The following is a 20,016-nucleotide window of genomic DNA, read 5'->3' on the forward strand; positions in this document are numbered from 1 at the left end:
TACAAGGTCATTAAGATAAGATGGGGCCTGATTATTTAAGACCTTGTATGTGAGGAGCAGGATTTTGAATTCAATTCTGGATTTAACACGAAGCCAATGAAGGGAAGCCAAAACAGGAGAAATCTGCTCTCTCTTTCTAGTCCCTGTCAGGACTCTTGCTGCAGCATTTTGGATTAGCTGAAGGCTTTTCAGCGAGTTTTTTGGACATCCTGATAATAATGAATTGCAGTCGTCCAGCCTGGAAGTAATAAATGCATGAACTAGTTTTTCAGCCTCACTCTGAGACAGGATATTTCTAATTTTAGAGATGTTGCGCAAATGGAAGAAAGCAGTCTTACATATTTGTTTAATATGTGCGTTGAAGGAAATATCCTGGTCAAAAATGACTCCAAGGTTCCTCACAGCGTTACTGGAGGCCAAGGTAATGCCATCCAGAGTAAGAATCTGGTTAGATACCATATTTCTAAGCTTTTCAGGGCCGAGTACAATAACCTCAGTTTTATCTGAATTAAGAAGCAGAAAGTTAGCGGCCATCCAGGTCTTTATGTCTTTAAGACATTCCTGCACTTTAACTAATTGGTGTGTGTTATCTGGCTTCATAGATAGAGCTGGGTGTCATCTGCATAGCAGTGAAAATGTATGCTATGTCTTCTAATGATACTGCCTAAGGGAAGCATGTATAATGTAAACAGAATTGGTCCTAGCACTGAACCCTGTGGAACTCCATAATTAACCTCAGTGTGTGAAGAGGACTCTCCATTTACATGCACAAACTGGAGTCTGTTAGATAGATATGATACAAACCACTGCAGTGCAGTACCTGTAATACCTACAGCATGTTCTAATCGCTCTAATAGGATATTATGGTCGACAGTATCGAATGCTGCACTGAGGTCTAGCAGGGCAAGCACAGAGATGAGTCCACTGTCAGAGGCCATAAGAAGATCATTTGTAACCTTCACTAAAGCTGTTTCTGTGCTGTGATGAGCTCTGAAACCTGACTGAAACTCTTCAAATAAACCATTCCTCTGCAGATGATCTTTTAGCTGTTTGACAACTACTCTTTCAAGGATGTTTGATATGAAAGGAAGGTTGGAGATTGGCCTATAATTAGCTAAGACTGCTGGGTCTAGAGATGCTTTTTGAGTAAAGGTTTAACTACAGCCAGCTTGAAGACCTGTGGTACATAGCCGATTATTAGAGATAGGTTGATCATATTTAAGATCGAAGCATTAATTAATAGCAGGACTTCTTTGAGGAGTTTTGTAGGAATGGGGTCTAAAAGACACGTTGATGGTTTGGAGGAAGTAATTATTGAAGTTAACTCAGAAAGATCAATTGGAGAAAAAGAGTCTAAATGAATATCAATGGTACTGAAAGTAACTGTAGATAATACTACATCTGTGGGATGATTATTGGTAATTTTTTCTCTAATGATAAGAATTTTATTTGTGAAGAAGTTCATGAAGTCATTACTAGTTAACGTTAAAGGGATTGTTGGCTCAAGGGTACTCTGACTTTGTCACTTTTCAAGGACCAAGAAGCTATGTTCTTCTTTTATACTGCCAGTCTTCAGAACTAATAACACTGACATCAACAGTGCTATTTTTAAATTTTTATTTAATAATTTAGCATATTTACATGCCAAAACTAGCACAACCAACTTATCTTACCCAGACAACCAGAACTATCAATGTTGGCATCCTGATTTCATTGAAGAAATTGTGAGTATCAAACACTTAATTTCTGCCGTCCTGCTGAGCTGAATTGTGATGCACCATTTTTCAATCACATTATATTTATGAATAAATCAGAGACCAGGTGGTAGTTCAATATTCTAAAGCAATATAGTGGACAAAGCTCTGAGGCATTCGGTATTGCTCTCAAATATTTATTCCCCAGTAGATCTACTTTTCTGTTTATATTATAAACCCCACTGATTCAAACACAGAAGATTTCAGCCATATTTTCTATTAAAAAAATTTAATATGATAAAGATTGATCTTAAAATTTTAATGAGCCGTTTATGTTGTGGTCCAGCTGAAGCTTAGCCTATTGCATGGTTAACTGATATATCACTAAATAAAAATAAATAAATAAATAAATAAATAACAATATAGGACCAGAGCTGTGTGGGTTATATCATGGGTGAGTTCCAGTTACATTAAATGAAAAGTTCTTGCTCTTACCACGCAATTGTCAACCTTTCTAAGCTTGAAATGCATCACATAATGTCAGAGTAATTGGTTCTTTGTACTTTGGAATATATTAGCCTTTGTTGAAAAGTTTGTTTGTTCACTATTTAATTTGCTGAATTCTCTTTCTGATGGCTGATGCACACTGGCATGCCTCCTCAGATTATTTCACTGCCCTCTCTCGTCCATCCAGCCCTGTGGGTCACAGTGATACAGCATGCTTGTTTGAACAAGGAACCTCATTCGAAGTTTGCAGTAGATCTTTCTATCTTATTAAAATGATAAACTCCTTTGCTTGAAGAAAACATGACAGCCTGATTCCAAATTTTTCTTTTTTAATTCTGTGCTGCTGATTGGTTAGCACAAAGCGAGTTGCTTTCACCGGAGTGATTCAGTGTACACAACCTCAATTTGTCTTAGAGGAAGACTGCTCCAAGAAGTGTTTGCCAAAAGGGGAAATTGGAACAGCGCTTCCTGAGCAAAAATCTAGGAGTGTGAAATGTCAGGAGGGTTATTAGTGAGAGGTTTATAATTGGAGGGCAACAGACCTTCCAGAATTAATATAAAACATGTAACCATCAGCTCGAATAAAGTTATGTGGTTCAAAAAAAGGAAAATGATGCAGGTTAAAATGGTGCAGAGAGCACTGCCTGCATAGGGTTTAACCACACCTGAGACATATTTATTGCTCTTCAACATGTTGCTCTTCACCAGGGATTTCATACAGTCTTGTTCTTCCTCTACCCATGTGTGTTCTGGTACCTAACAACAATGGAATCATTAAGTTAATCGGTACTCAGTAGTACTAATGTAACTCAGTTGGTAACCAGGTTTAATACCCACCCTACTGTTGGCAAATGAAATGATGTGCTGACATGTCCCAAATATCTTTAGCATGGTGGAAGTGAAGAATAATCAGCTAGCTAGCCATACAATCCTCGAAATCGTTCCACCAATAATGAAAAAACACTTTAGACCCGATCCTGTCCTGAAATACACCACCTCACCAACATGTGAGTTTTTTTAGGGAAGTAAGGCACATGTTTGGGGGGCAAAAATTAAAATAATATACTTGGAGTGAGATGGGGAAAAATATTAATTAATGTATTGATTGCCCATTTCACTTTTTTCATAATGGACAGAATAAAAAAACACATTCCATCTTTCTATGAATTTGTTTTCTAAGAATTTTATAAACCAGCACAGTTCTTTTATTCATTAGTTCATTACCATTTTGTTTCTGTCAGTACTCCATTACTAGTACTGCAACTCTAGTATCAATGCACAACCTCTGTTGAGCACATCAGTTGTAGAAGATAATCTTTGATGACCACTGGCAGTAGCTAAGTCCTTAACTCACCTTTTTAATTGTTGTTGTAACTTTTGGGAATCAGAAGCTGATCTCACTGTAGTCCCACCTCTAGGTTCTAATTCGTGTGTCCTTGAATACTTTTAAACTTCTGTGTGTTTTTCCAGCAGGAGGCTCTTCGAGTCGACCAGCAGAGAGCACAGAACAAACAGGGACGCTTGGTGTCGATGAGCAAAATAATGGCCTCAGGAAAAGGGCAAAGGACAATAATGTTTCCAGAAAGGAAGAGTCCATAGCACCTCAGTCTTCTCAGGACATGCCATCAAAAGAACGGACACACCCGACAGCGGATGAGGACGAATCGGGACAAAATAAAGGTTCAGAGACTGAAACAAAACCTGTGGAAGAATCCAAGGACACCCAGAGAGATGAGATTACAAATGTTAAGGAAGATGATACAAATGGGACGCGAGAGGACAAGGAAGGTGCAAACTCATCGGCACCAAGACATGAGTCCAATAACCTAGACTTTGACCTTTCCAGTGACAGTGACAGTGACTCCATTACAGAAAAGCCCCCCTCATCAGAGAGTGACGGTGAAAGTAGGTCTGGCCAGACAAAGGAATCCGGTCAGGAAGGAACCACGCAAGAACCTGCTTGTAAGGATGGGGCAAAGGAAGAGGACAGTAAAGGCAGAGCTGAAGGTGAAAGCAGCTCTGACTCACCAGAGCCTTCAGTTCTTCTGCCTGACCCCGAGCTCGGAAATGGCTGCTCAGATAGGAGAGAGCCAGAAACAGAGTCCCAGAATAGTGAACAGTCTGGTGTTACCATGGGCGAGGAGCTGCTGGATCAGAGTATGGAAGATGACGAGGAAGAGGAGGAAGAAGCTGATAATGACCAGGACGATCATCTCATCTATTTAGAGGAGGTGCTTGAAAGGATCCATGCAGAGTATTACGCCCGCTATGAGGCATACTTGAGGAAGGAGGCCTCTGAAATTCCGGACATTCGGAAGATCGTCCCAGAGCTGAAAAGCAAGACACTGGAGGGGACGACGATAGTATTCAGTGGTCTGTACCCCACTAACTACCCCATGGAAAGAACCCGTGAGTACTATCATGCCAAAGCGCTGGGGGCCAAGATCAGCAAGAATCTGATTCTCAGTGCACAAAATCCCAATCGGACAACACATCTCATCGCAGCAAGAGCCGGTATGTACAGATGCGTGCTAGTTAAAGTATAGTGTATAGGCTTTGCTGGTACTGAGTGGTGATGTCGCAAGTTACATGTACTGTATTAAAAGATGGATGAAGCCATAAGCGTGAAGCAGAGATCCCTTAAACCTGGGACGCATAATGGACAACAGGGGGCAATCTCATTCTCAGTTGATTTATTCCTTTAAGGAATATTTAATTAATGATGGAGTGATTATGTATATAATCACTAGTTTCAACCCTACTTCTTAATAGTTGTGCATAGTGTTCTCAGCTTTAGTTAAATCTGACAATTCAGTTTTTATGGGTTTATTTTCAAGCGTTTCCAAAAAAGAGTGGATTTCAAGTGCTGAACGCCTGCTACCTTTCACTCTTTTTCTGACCTGTTATTTAGCAAGATATAGTTAGTGATTTTCTTTAAGGTAACAATATGCTGGAACTGTGTGATTAATGCAAATTATGGTTTGCTAATGGTGACATTTGGTGAATGGTGAATTTAAGAAAGCTCACGTAAGGCTTGTTTAAATGTCAGTGAATAAAGTGTCATTAGAGTTGATGTATCGTAGAGGTCAGGCATACAGTTAAGCAGTGCGCTGGTGTGACGAGTTCTGGTTAAACTTACGAACATGGTTTAGTTCTTTGCATCAGTACCAATGAAGCTGCAGCAGCATGCTCTGTTTGCCGAAACAGAAACTCAGTAAGGTGGTTATCAGTGAGATTAGATTATACTGACATGCATATGAGCATGCATGCAAGAATGCAGCATCAACGAAAACTAACATTTAGAGATGTAATTGTAAATACAATGAATGACTAATGGAGGAAAAATGTATTGTCATAGCTATACAGCTTTTCTTTATGGAAGAAAGTGTTTCCCCAGGAATGAAGTGCATACGTGAATAGATATGAAAGTTTGTTTTAATGTTGTGCTAAAAATAAAAACATACAGATTTAAGTAACATTACTTGAGTGAAATGAAATGAATGAAGTGAAATTCATACACTTTGTTTTTTTCTAATTAGACCTACTGAAGTGAAAGAAACATGTTTTTATGTCAGAGTCCCTTTACCCAGCTTGGAAATTGTAGATTCACGGCTTCCATTGCCACCAATCAAGTTTACCATGTGAATAGAAGCATAGGAAGTGGCACTGTTAACCTGGGATGCAGTCCTGCTGAGAGCAGCACTTGGCAATCAGTCACCTCATACATCACCAGGATAGCCTGAGATGGAATATATGCAGTAGGATACTTAACTGGAAATAACTTCTGAAAATGCCTGTTACGTTGGCTGAACAGCAAAGTGGGCAGCCATGACACACATCCTACGAGAGTTAGTGATTAAATAATCATAGCTTTAACATCTATGCCCACTTAACGACATGGGGTACAGCAGGAAGCTGTTTATGTCCCCCACGTTCTCCTCCATTAAACCTGTCCATCAAGACTCTGTTCTTTGATGGGCCCCTAACACAAACACATACAAACTCGGAGTTAAGTTTTATTTTTGCTGTTAAAGCTGTTAAGGGTATATGGTATCAGAAAAATTAAACTGTCAGATCAATCATTTTAAAAGTTCATTTTGAGTCAAAAAAAAAATAGCCACGTGGATTTGAAGTGGCCATGGCAACTGTGACTATAATCCTGGCAGTCTCTGCCATTCCAGCTTTGCTCTAGACGCAAATATCTCAACAGCTACTGATAGACTGTAATAATTTTTTTCAAACATTAATGGTCATCAAAAGTGAATTCTAATGCATAAATCTGCGTGTCAGTCATATTGGTTTATAAACAAAAACTCAGCTGTACTTGTTTAGTTGCTCATCATAGCTCCATATTGTTATTCTTCTTCTACTTAGCGTAGCTTTGCTGATTCACAGTTTAAATTATAAGAGATATTTATCTTAGCCTGAGCTTTGTTATACCTTTCTTTTTACAACCTCCATATTTGTTGATGATGACTAGATTTAGACATTACAGATTTGAATTCATCACTCAGTAAGACCTGCTGTGGTTGATTTTCAGTAAAGATCAAGTGTAATTTTTCATACCTCAGCCTTTTTTTCCTATTTCATCTCGTTAAGAATGGCTTCTTGAAAGCCATCTTTCCACTGAGAGCATTTTTTGGCTGTTTGACATTGGACATTTAAATTGTAGAGATTAGTTTGTTTTGATACATCTTACTTTTGTAGCTATCAAATAGTAGTATGTTGACCAGGATGTAAATAGATCTGGCAAAATACAGCTGAACTGCAGCTTTGCTCACTTTGCTCAAGCATTCAGCTTGTACATCAAGTACAAGTTTCTGCACTCAGTAATTCAGTCTGATGTCTTTGTGTCTGTAGTGTTATTCAGCACTTTATCAAATAAAACCTGACTTTTAGGAGTTGGATTATGCCCAGATTTGGCAGGGAAAAAAAGAAAAATGAATGGATGTTGACCCCGGTGGTTCCAAGAGATAGATCCTTTGTTATCTTTCAAAAAATATTGGCCAGGTAATTATTTTCTGCTTTCCAGTAGGGAAAGTGGGATCATCTATCTGAATTATTCAGCAGACGCAGAGTGAGTGCGTGTTTGGTAATGGCTTTCGATTGTAAGGTCAAAACTCGCTCGCATTCTCTTACATCTCTGTCATCCAGGCACCGAGAAGGTCCGTCAGGCACAAGGTTGCAAGCACCTCCACGTTGTCAACCCAGACTGGCTCTGGAGTTGTCTAGAACGGTGGGAGAGGGTGGAGGAGCAGCTCTACCCACTGAAGGAGGATTACTCTAAGACAGCACGGTGAGGGCGTTGTGATCTTATGGAAACCAGCCAATTGATGATTTAAAGCATACTAACTGCAGAAGCCCAAAACTTCACTGACTATTTTTCTTTTTCCTTTTTATTTTTGGTCTGATTAAAGGAGCAACAGTCCAGCACTTCTCCCTGACAATCAGGGCTCCCTGCAGAAACCTATTTTCCACCCAGCACCCATCCACCCGAGAACTCCACCTGCATCTCCAGAGGTTCGCACATATGACTCCATCACAGGGAAACTGATTCGCAGGGGCCCTGCAGTGTCCCGTCCATCAGCCTACCTCCACACGGCAGGATCTTTGTTGCTCTCTGATCCCAGAGAGCAGTCTGGTCTCAGGTACTGCAGGACTTTACCGTGAAATAAACAATATTTTGAGAGGGATCATGGGGGATCATACACCATGTATGATGCATCATGTAATATACCAAATTACACAACCTCAATGCAACAACATTGCACCAGTTTAATAGAGCGTGGAGCACTTCTATCAAAGTATTAATAATCATATCATTACATTTTAAATATGTTGGTTTTCCATTTCTATAATACTGCCATAAACTAGTGCTGAACTCTGAAGCGTCTTATGAAAGTACCTACAGTTTCAGAAAAGTGGCTCAGTGTTTCCACCAGTGTTGGTCAAGTTACTTGAAAAAAGTAATCAGTAACTAATTACTGATTACTTCCCCCAAAAAGTAATCCCGTTACTTTACTGATTACTTATTTTCAAAAGTAATTAATTACTTAGTTACTTAGTTACTTTTTAAAAACACGATTTACAACCTGAATAGGTGATAAAGCGATAGATCTTTCAGCCCAATTCTACTTTTTCTGCATAATCCATCATACAAAATGTAATTAAATGGAAAAGTCTCTTTTTAAAACTTTTATAGTTTTATTAATTTTAATCTTTTAACTTTATGCATCAAGCAAAAATTTAATTATATGCAACATTCTCTGACTGGAAGAAATTTGTTTAATATTTAAACCTATTTTCTGCACATTCCAGCACATAAAATATTTTTTTTTTTGTGTTTACACTCACTCTTTCAAATAGATGCAAGTAAAACACAGCAGAAAATAAATAAAATCAAAGACTAGCGGTCCTGTTGCTCTATTTTCACCTGTACAGCAGGAGTTGGGTAGGCGGAGGTTTACCCTGGTGCAGGTGTGCCGCAGCGGTCAGTGGAAGGATACGGCAGTTTCTCTGTGAATTTTCCATTACGTCATAGCGCACTCGGAGCTTGCTTGGAAGTTTAGGGGTTTTTTTCGCTGTAAAAAGATGTTTTCTTCCCACGCACAATGCTAATGGACACTAATGTTTTTGTCACTTTTTATGGAATCAAACTCAAAGTAAGGTCAGTACTTCCACGCTTTAAACGCTGCACGCTCATACTCTCTCCCGCACTCGATATGTGATCCATTGTTGATCTGCACACAGCTGTTGTCACAACCGTAGCACTCGCTTACGTCACTGTCATGAGACATTCTCGCAAAAAAATCACGGTTTTAGTAACGCAGTAACGCAGCGTTCCTACGGGAAAGTAACGGTAATCTAATTACCGTTTTTGCAATAGTAATCCCTTACTTTACTAGTTACTTGAAAAAAGTAATCGGATTACAGTAACGCGTTACAAGTAACGCGTTACTGCCCATCTCTGGTTTCCACATTAAGCCAGTCTGCTTAAAGACAACTCTTTTATATTAGATCTTCAGTGTACTCCTTTGACTCCTGACTCTCATTTAATCTTTACCTTCTTTGTAAACCAAAGCAGCTGCCAGTGTAGTGATAGTCTACTACATGAATTACCCCCGTTGGAGATGTATAGCTTCCTTAGCCATCAACTGAGGAATAATAAAAAGGCTCCAACACCCTGTTATTGTGTGGACTGATGGTCTTTGATGGTCAGGGATATCATCAGCCACGGAGGCTTCACCTCCCAGACAACTCTCCCACCTTGTATTGTTTGCATTTTTGAATTCAGGGCAGTCAGATGTTTTCTCCCTATGCAGTGATCAGAATTGCCAGTCGCGTCCTTGTTTGACAGCAATAATGTGGCAGGTGAAAGGATGGCTTCACAGTTCACCTCTGATCTGTCACTCTGTCATTCATCAGTCACCAACATTGCCAGTTTGTCATTGGGATGCCACATGCAGACGCTGACCTGCATGCTTTATAATAACGCCAGAAAATTACAGACTCCAACTTTTAATAGCAGCTCAAAGTGTTTTTAAGTTGAATATATCTGTGATCATACTCTGTAATTAATCATCTAAAGCGGAAAATTGGCTCATTTTATTCATAGATTAGAGGCACTATGGAGTTTTCAGGAAGTTGCATAACCTTGGATTGAATCATCAAAGAAGATCTGCTCAATTAAGCACTGCCAAGAGGAACCGTAGAAAAGTTTGTCTTCCCATTTGCATCTACTGGGCCCTCGTTACAGAGAAGAAAGCCTATCTGTGTGTTTTGTGACTGGTCTACTCCCTTTTACCGCCTACACCTACTTGTCTATGAGCTGATTATGTACAGTGTTTGCAACCTAATTCTGGTGCCTGACATTTCCTGTAAATATCACTATAACATATACAGCATCAAGAATAAAATGAGAAAAATATGACAGAAAAATGATAATGATACTCTTTGTTTTTTTAATTCATCCTTGTGCCTGGAAGGTGATTCGTTTGGTTCGGTTTGTTTTTCTCTTATCTAAATTTTGAAGATCTTTGTGTTAATCTGCATCTTTATAGAAATGAGAAAAAGTGTCATCGTCTCAATGTTCTAAAAGAAATGTCACAAACTAATCCCGATGTAGATATCCTCTCTAATCCAATTTTTATTTTTATTTTTTTGAAGAGACCTTCCCTGACTTTGTTGGTTGCCTCCAAAGCACATGGAATAACTTCAGTGTGAAGGATGCTCGATGAATTGTCTGTGAAAATCCAAAAGATGTGACAATGCTTCTTTTCAGTTCTCCCAATCAACAGTGAGAAACGCTAACAGCAGCTTAGAAATGGATGCCAGTAATCACAAACGTCAACAAGCAGCAAGCTCCCAGTGCAATAAAGACTCCAGCACTCACGTTGCACAAGGCCAAAAAAGACATTTTAGCTTTGGCTTTCGATAGCCTCATTACTCAATGACATAGTCGCTATGGTTAACCAGCTAATTATTATGTAAGGCATCAAACAAATTCATTGAGTGAGCAGGTAACCTGACATCACATTTGCAAGAAATAGAAATATATTTTACCCCTCAGGATAACAGTATGTTGGACTTGAGCAGGGCATTCTGTGAAGGGTCAGTTGGGTTTTCAGGATCAAATCCAGCCTGGAGCTGTCTTTCTGATGTTTAGGCTGATGTTAGCTTGTTTGCTAAAACGGACAAACTACAAGTGATTTCCCTAAAACATTTAGTTGAATAGATAAGGTCAGCTAAATCATCCAATTTCATGTGCTGGTCTAGTAACTTAGGTGGCTGTTTTGCAAATAAGGAATTGGGGAACTAACCATTGCCAAATTTGTGCAGCATGCCTACGTTATACCCAGCTGAACAACGATACCTTACTTCCTGACATTATGGCAGTATGAGTGGAAAAGCTAGCTTGCATGGTTATTATGGTAGTATAATATCAAACTGCAGATTTTTTGAAACAAGTAAATTTGTTAAAGTGACAAAGCAATTATGTAACTAACATTTTGCTGCAGTAATAACAAACATGGAGGTAGTTAGCCAGCTCACTGTAACATCACACCTGACCCAAGCATATAGTGTATACACTGGTCTCTGGGCAGGCAGGTGCATCTATAAAAACATAAAGTAGTGAAATATAATAGAACATAACAGTGTTGCGTATTTCTCATTAATATTCAGGCCATTGTACACTTTCATGTGACATCTGAGCAGCACAGCATTTAAAGACCACAGATGCCATTAAAAACTGTTTTTCTGATGTAGTACCCACTACCAATTTCAGAATAAAATGTAGCTACCACATTTGGACAAAGTTATTTGTATTTTCAGTGTTTCACGTTTGTTTTATACTTGTGTACCCTAGGGGAACCTCCCAGAGTCAGCAAGACGAGGGAGTAGAGTCCGGCCAAGATGATGAGCAGCCTGGACCATCTCGGCGGAAACGACAGCCAAGCATGTCAGAAACAATGCCGCTATACACTCTCTGCAAGGAGGACCTGGACAGCATGGACAAAGAGGTAAGGACGGACGAAACTTTCGTTCAGCATTCGACCTGGTGGCGTTTGAGCTAGACTAGGGAGTCTACAGAAATCTGTCATGTTTAATGAGTCTGTTACACACATTCAAAATAGGCTTGTGCCATTTTGCGCCAACAGTGACAGACACTGTGAAAAGGGAAAGTTCTCTGTACAAGGAATGAGGCAATTAAATGGTTTCATTTCAGCAGTGACTGTGAAATAAATTTCCATACCATACTCACAGCAGGCATCTACCTGCAGTGTTATTGCTTTGCATTGGATGTAGGAATGGAAATCAGAAACTGGTTCTCCAAATCTAATCCAGCAAAACACGTATGCCTCTGAGCTCATTAGTTCTTTTGATAATGTCACCATATTTGTCAGACAGTTATGCACTGCAAATGAGGGACATCAATTTAGAAGTGGAAATGCTGCACATATTTCAGCCCTTTCCTGCTGTGTTCAAATGCATAGACAGGGAAACATTTGCAAAAGTTGCAAAATTTGCAAATTTAACAAAAGTTAAATGTTATCAAATGGTAAATATAATGGAACCTTTCACAGCAGTCAAAACGTCAGGAGCACAACCTTTCATCTGATATTCAAATCTTTCCACAGACTATTACTTCTGTCTGCTTACTGCATTTTGTAGTTTTGGCCTCACGAGGCAGGTGAAGTGATTACTAATGTCAGGGAGCTCAGCTCCCTCTTTGGTAATACTCCATAATGGAATTCTGAATTCTTCTAATGCTTCAGCAGGGGGGGAAAGTGCAGAGCAGATCCTTGAGATCTGCCAAGAGCCTCTCGGTGGGCGATTATTCTAGTGAAAGAGCTATGTGGCTTGTTCACATGGGGTATGACAAGCCACGTTTGAAGTGAGGTCAGTGGTGGATTATTGCGATTATTTTCTTTTGCATGTAATGATAATTTCTCACAGGAAAGCTGCATGGGTTACTGCTAGATTCATTTGTCCTTTGAATATGATTAAAGGGAAGTTAAAAGTAAGAATTCTGGAAAAAAATAAAGCAACCTTTTGTATTTCTTTGTAGTTAATATATACTGCATTCACCTTTAAGCTGCACCATGAACATTTTTTAATAAAAAAAAATGGAATGTGTCGCTAACATTGACAGTATGAAAGATGGATGTAGCTCACAACGTTTGGTTGTGAAGAAGCAAACGTGACGTCATAGTAAAACCTGACTGTGAAACTACACGCTCATTGGTGTGTGGTTGACAAGTCGTTAACTAATTATCCTGTGGTTTCATAACACAGGTAATCCGCGTTTTTGAAAAGTAGTTGGAAAAAGATTTATAAAACAGATGTAATTTAATTTTTCTGCCATAAACGTGTCACAGCCTCAGCTATCGCCATCTGGTGGTCTTTGGGTAGAATGCAGGTTTTAGTCACTTTGGCCGCATTGGCTTTTTTCAGCCTGGAAGTTACTTTTGTGTTTTATACTATCTGTGATCTTTAGTAGTGGAAAAAAAATACTCAGGTACTCTTTACACTTTGTGGTCCCTTTTTGCACATTTCACAGACTCACTCTTATTTTACAGCCCACTAATGAACTGTTTTGGTTGACATTCATTAACCTTGCTTAAAAGTGCAGCATGCTTGTGTAGTTTATTGTTGTATATAAACAAATTGGGGGAAAGGAATGTTTCCTTTGCCCATCCCATTGTTTTCAAGCAAATCTATTTATTTTAAAGGTGACTTTCATGGGCTAGTGAATGAATAAAGTAATGAGCAAAAGATTAATCTGGATTGAAAGCATTAAGACTTCTTATAATGAAACAATGAAGATTTTTGTACATGACATAATAGTTTTGTGGCTTTCAACCCTTAAAGTTTTAACTTGAGATCTGGGTATAGACCCTATAAGGAAATTGCACTTTTAGTTAGATGTAATTAAATGATGTGGATGTCATTGTGATTGGTCATGCTTTAAACCACAAACTGTCTCCTGTTACTGGGATGCAAAATGATCTGCCTGGTTATTAACTCGATTGAATTCTGGGGTTAAGTAACTCCGTAGCTGCAGGCAACCACTCAGCCTGGGAACTGCTTTGCTTTGCCTTTTAGGAAACAGACTCCCCATTCCCCCTATTTTTTTTCTCCTACACTTCATGTGCTTATAGATCCTTAGCTGACTCACACATCTTCTATATATTGCTGACCTACACTACTGCTAAAACCAGCAGCTATTTAACATTTATTTGTTAAATTATATACATATGCTTCCATTGTGATGTATAGTTTGCAACTGCGTCTTATTGTTAAGACGTGGCCTGACTAGCTTGTGTTGGAATAGCAGATAACCCCCGTTGCTACTGTTAGCTAGCATGCTAATTAGTCCATCAGGCTTGCTTTTAGCATTGGCACTTAAGCTAGAAAATCATATGTATTTTTAATGTTCTGTGCCACTGGATGTCGCACAGCATTGCTTTTAAGGTTGTTTGATGGCTTAGAGTAAAACATAAATAGCCTAGTGATTCAGTTCATTTATATTATATTTTCTATTGTTTTGGATTTGGAAAAGGCTAACAAAACAGACAACCCAGAGTTCTGCCTGAACACCCATCTTATACACGCATGCCATGAATCCCAAAGCTTGACAGGCTGTTCATGCCTGGGTTCAGTTGCTGAGTTAGAGTAGGACAGTTGCTGTCTGGAAGAAGAATAAATAGATTGAAATTTGATTTTTTTTTTAAAAATGTACATCTTTTCCCATTTTCTTTTTACCAGTAAGCACTAGGGATGGGTATCGTTTAGGTTTTATCTGATACAGTACCAAACCGGTACTTTTGAAACGGTGCCGGTGCTTAAACGGTGCTCGAACCGGTGCTTGAACCGGTGCTTAAACGGTGCTCGAACCGGTGCTTGAACCGGTGCTTAAAGAATGGAAAACACATACTTTGTCCAAAAACCTCTCATGTTTAGCTGTTTTTTTTGTAAAAAGATAACAATGTTAGCCTTTTCTGCAGCTATAGAGCATATATGGTATCACTCTTGGCTGGAAGCAGTGCTCAATCAATGGAAAAAACACCAATTTTGTCTAAAAACCTCTCATGTTTAGCTGTTTTTCACTTTTTCTTTGGTCATTTTAGCCTTTTTGGTCAGGGTGAAGGGAGTATCTGCCATCAAACAAGAAGACAGCCGCATGTAACTATGACGGTGTTTGCTAGTTCACCTTACGTGCATTAATGTAATAACGTGGCCAGGACTCGCCTCTTCGGGTTCTTGGGGGATGTTGCGAACTCCGGGTCCGATAACAGGCACCACACCCGCAGTAGATGTGCACGGTGTGAGGTCTCGCAGCAAGCTATCAAATACGGTGCATTTCTCAGCTTTTAAAAAAACGCTAACGCTGCGTCGCCAAGTGTTTCATCAGATTCGAGGTGTTACCTCCTTTGCACAGTATCAGCTTAAAGCACTTGTTGCAGGCTGCTGAGTTTGCATCCTTTGCTGTGAAGTACAGCCAGACTTTTTATTCTGTAGCTCTGCTCTAAAAGAACGTACGTACCTGGGCCCGCCTACTATCCTCGGAAAGGTAAAATGGCTAGAATCCAAAGTGTATGACGTCTCAGGAAAAAAAGCACCAAAATGTGCGCTGCTTTTCGGTCTGGTTACCGTTTATGTCAGAACTGGTGTCATCATGGCACCGGATACCGGTACCCATCCCTAGTAAGCACACAAAACAAAGAGTTCATTGTACTAAAACCATTAATATTACTCAATATAATTCTTTCTGATAGAGGCATCTAATGGGTCCTTTTAGATGCTGTGGCTAAAGGAAAACAGACTGGATTTTAGAACCACTGCAGCCCAATGGAAACTGAACATTGTGGGTTTGTTATTAATCTGCAAATGGAGCAGTCAGTGGTTTGGTCAGAGCTTTGGTATAATTATGTCTGACCTGGTGTAATTAGACTGAAAAAATGGCTTTCATGTCTTTGAAATGCTGTTTTGAAACAGGGATGGTATGGTGCTTGAAAACCATGTATGTGTTCTAAGTATGAAATGATTGTCTTTCATTCATTGATGAACATGTAAGTAAATTAGCTTAACTGTTTTGTTAGACTGAGGTTTGGAAAATGTAGTTTGTTCAAATGTGGTAATTCTCACTGGTTCTACCTTGGTGAAATTATGAGCTCACATATCTCTGTAGGGATTGCTCTGATTATTCTAATTATTCATCCTCTGTGAACTCCTACAGATATAAGAGCTTTTTGCACTCTGTAATTGCTTTGTGTGAAGTAGGGGGCTGAACTACTGGAGGATAGAGCTGCCATCTCTCAAGCTTCTGAAGTGTCAAAGCCTCATAGCTGCTCTCTTATAGATGGGGGGGATATATTTCGATGCCCAGGGGAAGCTTGAAAATCACACTTTCCCCACATTTCTGCCCTTAAAAAGAGAGTGCAAAGGAACGTTTGTCTTGTTAAACAGGATTTGGCAATGAATGCAAACCAGGTTGGACACACAAGATGAAATTGAGATTGGAGAGGATCGTGATTATCCATAGGTCCATCCTTAACATCAGGGATTATAGACATTTATGGCAGTTGGCTCTAAGATTTAGGTCATACAGGCTTAGAAACCATTCTGCGATTTCCTGACAGCCTCTGGTTGCTTAGGAAAAACGTGTATTCCCATCAGGTTTGCTGAGATTGCTGTAGTTGCCCATAGCTTGCATGGAAGATGCTGACCCGTCTCCAAACACTCACCAACTACTGGCCAAGCGATAGTTAAGCTTGAATTAGTGCAAAACAAATAGACATCAAGTGCCTTTAAAGTAAAAGTAAATATGTTTCAAAAGGCACAGCTATTACTTTGAAGAGAAACGGCCTCTCTTCCTGGTTTGAGTCACACTTTTCAATTTCATGTGCAGACAAGTTTACCTCTGTCAGCAACCTCTAGCCAACCGCCTGCCAATCATTCATGGATTGCTTTTTTCCCTAAGCAGCCGGAGGGGTCGCAGATTGATCTCGGCCTGTTTGACTCTGGGTTCAATTTAATTAACTGTTCATAAGTATTAATCCTCCTTTGCATAAAGACAGAAGGGGTGAGGTTTGGTGGTCCTGTTCCTGTTGAAAGTCACATGTCTTTATCTAGCACATGCTTTTTTCCCATTTATCACAACCATGTGCACTAAAACTTTAGCATGACAGCATGGACCAAGCATTAATTTTCAGTCTTAATTAAAGGCCAGCGTCTTGCTGATGTAGCACTATAGTGGATAAAGATCAAGTTGCCTGATAAGGTATCCAGAATTGATTCCCAGTATTATTCCCAAAACACAATTGTGTAAATGTGGTATTAGTTCTGAAGTTAATCATTAATTTGGGGGCAATTTTATAATGATTTGTTTAATCTTGCTCTGTTTTGGGAACAAATACAGTGTCCAAACCCTTATGTTTACTTTGAAGTGGTCTATTTAAACATTTTAAGGCATATAATTTTATTTGCTCTAGGCTGTAGTTCTCAAAGTCACACTACTGGGCTATTCCAACACCTCTTAAACTAATTCTGCCTGATGTGTACGTGTTTAAAGATAAATTATGACTGACAAGGAAATGAAATGAAATTTTACATACTCCGCTATTAATAAATGATAATCCTACTACATCCTGCATAGCGCTTATATCATCTTACTGTGTTATTTCCATAAATAATACATTTACAATCATATTACATCACAGTATTACAAAGGGGCAACTGTTTAAAAAATGTTTCCAAGTATCTGAATAAAGGCACGTTGATAGGTCTTTGGTTTTTTTTAGTTTAGATTATTAGCTTTAGCAATTTATTAGGGGTGGGGGAAAAAATCGATACTGTGTAGTATTGTGATATTTTGTTTGCTAATAATGTATCGATACAGGGAGAGCAGAAATCGATATTTTGTTACAAAAAAAAGTTTTTGTGGACTGGAACATGCTCTGACTTCAGAGCATGTTGATCAGCTCCTTTTTCTGAGCAAGAATCCTGACATTCCTTCACTGTCCAAATGTGTTTAACTTTTTTTTTGGCAGCAATAAACTAAATTTAAGACATGTTTTATTTTAATTAAGTTTAAAACTTTTTTATGTAATGTAAAATTATATTTTGTTTTAATTTACTTTCAAATTCTTCAGTTGCTGAATGGGATGCATAGTTTTCATAAATTGCATAGTTCAGAATAGCTATAATTGTACCAGATGGTTGCATTCAGTTAAGTTGGACTAGACTGTAATACAAACCGTTCAGTTTGTCAACAATAAAACTGACTGAAATGAGAGAAAGACTGAGTGTGAGACTTTGATTGATTGGTAATTGATTGATTGGTAATTTATTTCAACATGTGAACAATATACAAGTACATTTAGAAAAGAAATGAGAGAAAAAAAATATACTATACAAATTACATACAAAAAAACATTCTGATTAATTTACATGTTGAAAGGGAGTGGGAAGAAGTATACACTTATTCAATCCCACCCCTGTCCCATAAATTATCAGTGAATATTTAGTCAGCTTCCTTACTGATATAATTTGTAATAAAAATAGTGAACAGATTTCTGATATACTATATACTATAATATCACATCATGAATTTTTTGTTTGTTTGTTTTTAAATAGAGACATTCACTTAATTTAAATATTTTCCTTTTCTTTATAGATCGAGAAGATCATATTTTTATAACTCTTTTTGAACAGTTTTATGTTTGGACATTGCTTTAATTCCATATTCAGTTTGTTCCATAGTTTCACTCCTTGAACAGAAACACAAAAGCCTTTTCTTGTAGTACGTACCTTCATTGTTTTGAAGTTACAAAAACCCCTTAAATTATAACTTCCTTCTTTCAAAAAAAACATACTCTGAATATTACCTGGCAGTTCTTTATTTTTTGCTTTGAATAGAATTTGTGCTGTTTGGAATTTCACTATATCGTCAATTTTCAATATTTCAGAATGCAAAAATAGTGAGTTTGTATGTTCCCTATAACCTGCATTGTGGATGATTCGAATTGCTTTCTTTTGAAGAGTAAAAAGTGAATGTAATGTGGTTTTATAGTTATTGCCCCAGACCTCTGCACAATAGCTTAAGTATGGTGAAACCAGTGCACAGTAGAGAATATGAAGTGATGTTCTGTCGAATACCTGTTTTGCCTTGTTTAGTACTGCAATGCTTCGTGATACTTTGGAATGAATATATCTTACGTGAGCTCTCCAGTTAAGTTTTTCATCTATTATTACCCCCAGAAATTTATTTTCACTGACTCTTTCAATATCAACACCATTTATTTGAATCTTTGCATTAGTATTTAAACTACTATTTCCAAATAACATAAGTTTAGATTTATTCAAATTTAATGATAATTTGTTTTTATCAAGCCAGAACTTCACTTTACTTATTTCATTAGTCATATCCTCCAATAAATTCTGCAGATCATCACCAGAGCAAAAAATGTTTGTATCGTCAGCAAAGAGAACCACTTTTAATACTTTGGACACTTTACAGATGTCGTTAATGTACAAGTTGAAGAATTTTGGACCCAAAACTGACCCTTGGGGTACACCACAAGCAATGTCCATACATAAGGAGCAACCACCATTTATTTTCACAAACTGCTTTCTGTCACTTAAATAACTCCGGACCCAATCTAAAACTACCCCTCTGACACCATAACGTTCCAGTTTTCTTATTAATATATCATGATCTATAGCGTCAAATGCCTTTGTCAAGTCTATGAATAACCCAGCCACATATTGCTTTTTGTCTATGGAATTTGTGATGTATTCTATTGAATCTAATAGTGCCGATGATGTTGATCTGCTTGATCGGAATCCGTACTGACTCTCAGTGAGTAGTTTATGTTTATCTATAAATTTTTCCAGTCTGTTTTTAAACAGTTTTTCAAGAACTTTTGAGAATTGAGGTAGTAAAGAGACAGGCCTGTAGTTTGTGAAATGGTGTTTGTTTCCAGATTTGTATAGAGGTATAACTTTTGCTATTTTCATTCTGTCTGGAAATCGACCAGTTTGAAATGATAAATTACAGATGTATGTAAATGGTTTTATAATAGCCTCAATGACTCTTTTAACCACTATCATATCAATATCATTACAATCCAAAGATTTGTGATTTTTACATTTTTTGACAATTTCAAGAACTTCATTTTCATCAACGGCTGTGAGAAACATAGAATATGGATTTCTGTCAATCAGTGTATCGGGTTTTTCCTGTGCTTTCCCAGGATGAGTGATTGTTCTTGCTAAATTTGGTCCAGCAGTTACAAAGAATTCATTGAGA

The 20,016-nt window shown here is 38.2% G+C and overlaps 1 protein-coding gene across 6 annotated transcripts in view; it reads left to right on the top strand.

Annotated features, from left to right (window-relative positions):
- The window catches only part of ctdp1 (CTD (carboxy-terminal domain, RNA polymerase II, polypeptide A) phosphatase, subunit 1), a 98,918-nt gene that overhangs the window by 11,500 nt on the left and 67,402 nt on the right, over positions 1-20,016 (top strand). For 5 of the 6 annotated variants that reach the window (XM_085445093.1, XM_085445097.1, XM_085445095.1 and 2 more), the window contains 4 exons: positions 3,672-4,715; positions 7,356-7,497; positions 7,619-7,849; positions 11,569-11,722. In XM_085445093.1, coding sequence (XP_085301219.1) covers positions 3,672-4,715; positions 7,356-7,497; positions 7,619-7,849; positions 11,569-11,722 — 1,571 coding nt within the window. The remainder of the gene's footprint in view (positions 1-3,671; positions 4,716-7,355; positions 7,498-7,618; positions 7,850-11,568; positions 11,723-20,016) is intronic. The other variant, XM_085445094.1, reaches the window with a different exon arrangement.

The sequence above is a fragment of the Copadichromis virginalis genome, linkage group LG22 (genome assembly GCF_057382275.1).
Source record: "Copadichromis virginalis isolate Kocher_CV1m ecotype Utaka linkage group LG22, C_Virginalis_male_GT1.1, whole genome shotgun sequence".
Lineage (NCBI taxonomy): Eukaryota > Metazoa > Chordata > Actinopteri > Cichliformes > Cichlidae > Copadichromis > Copadichromis virginalis.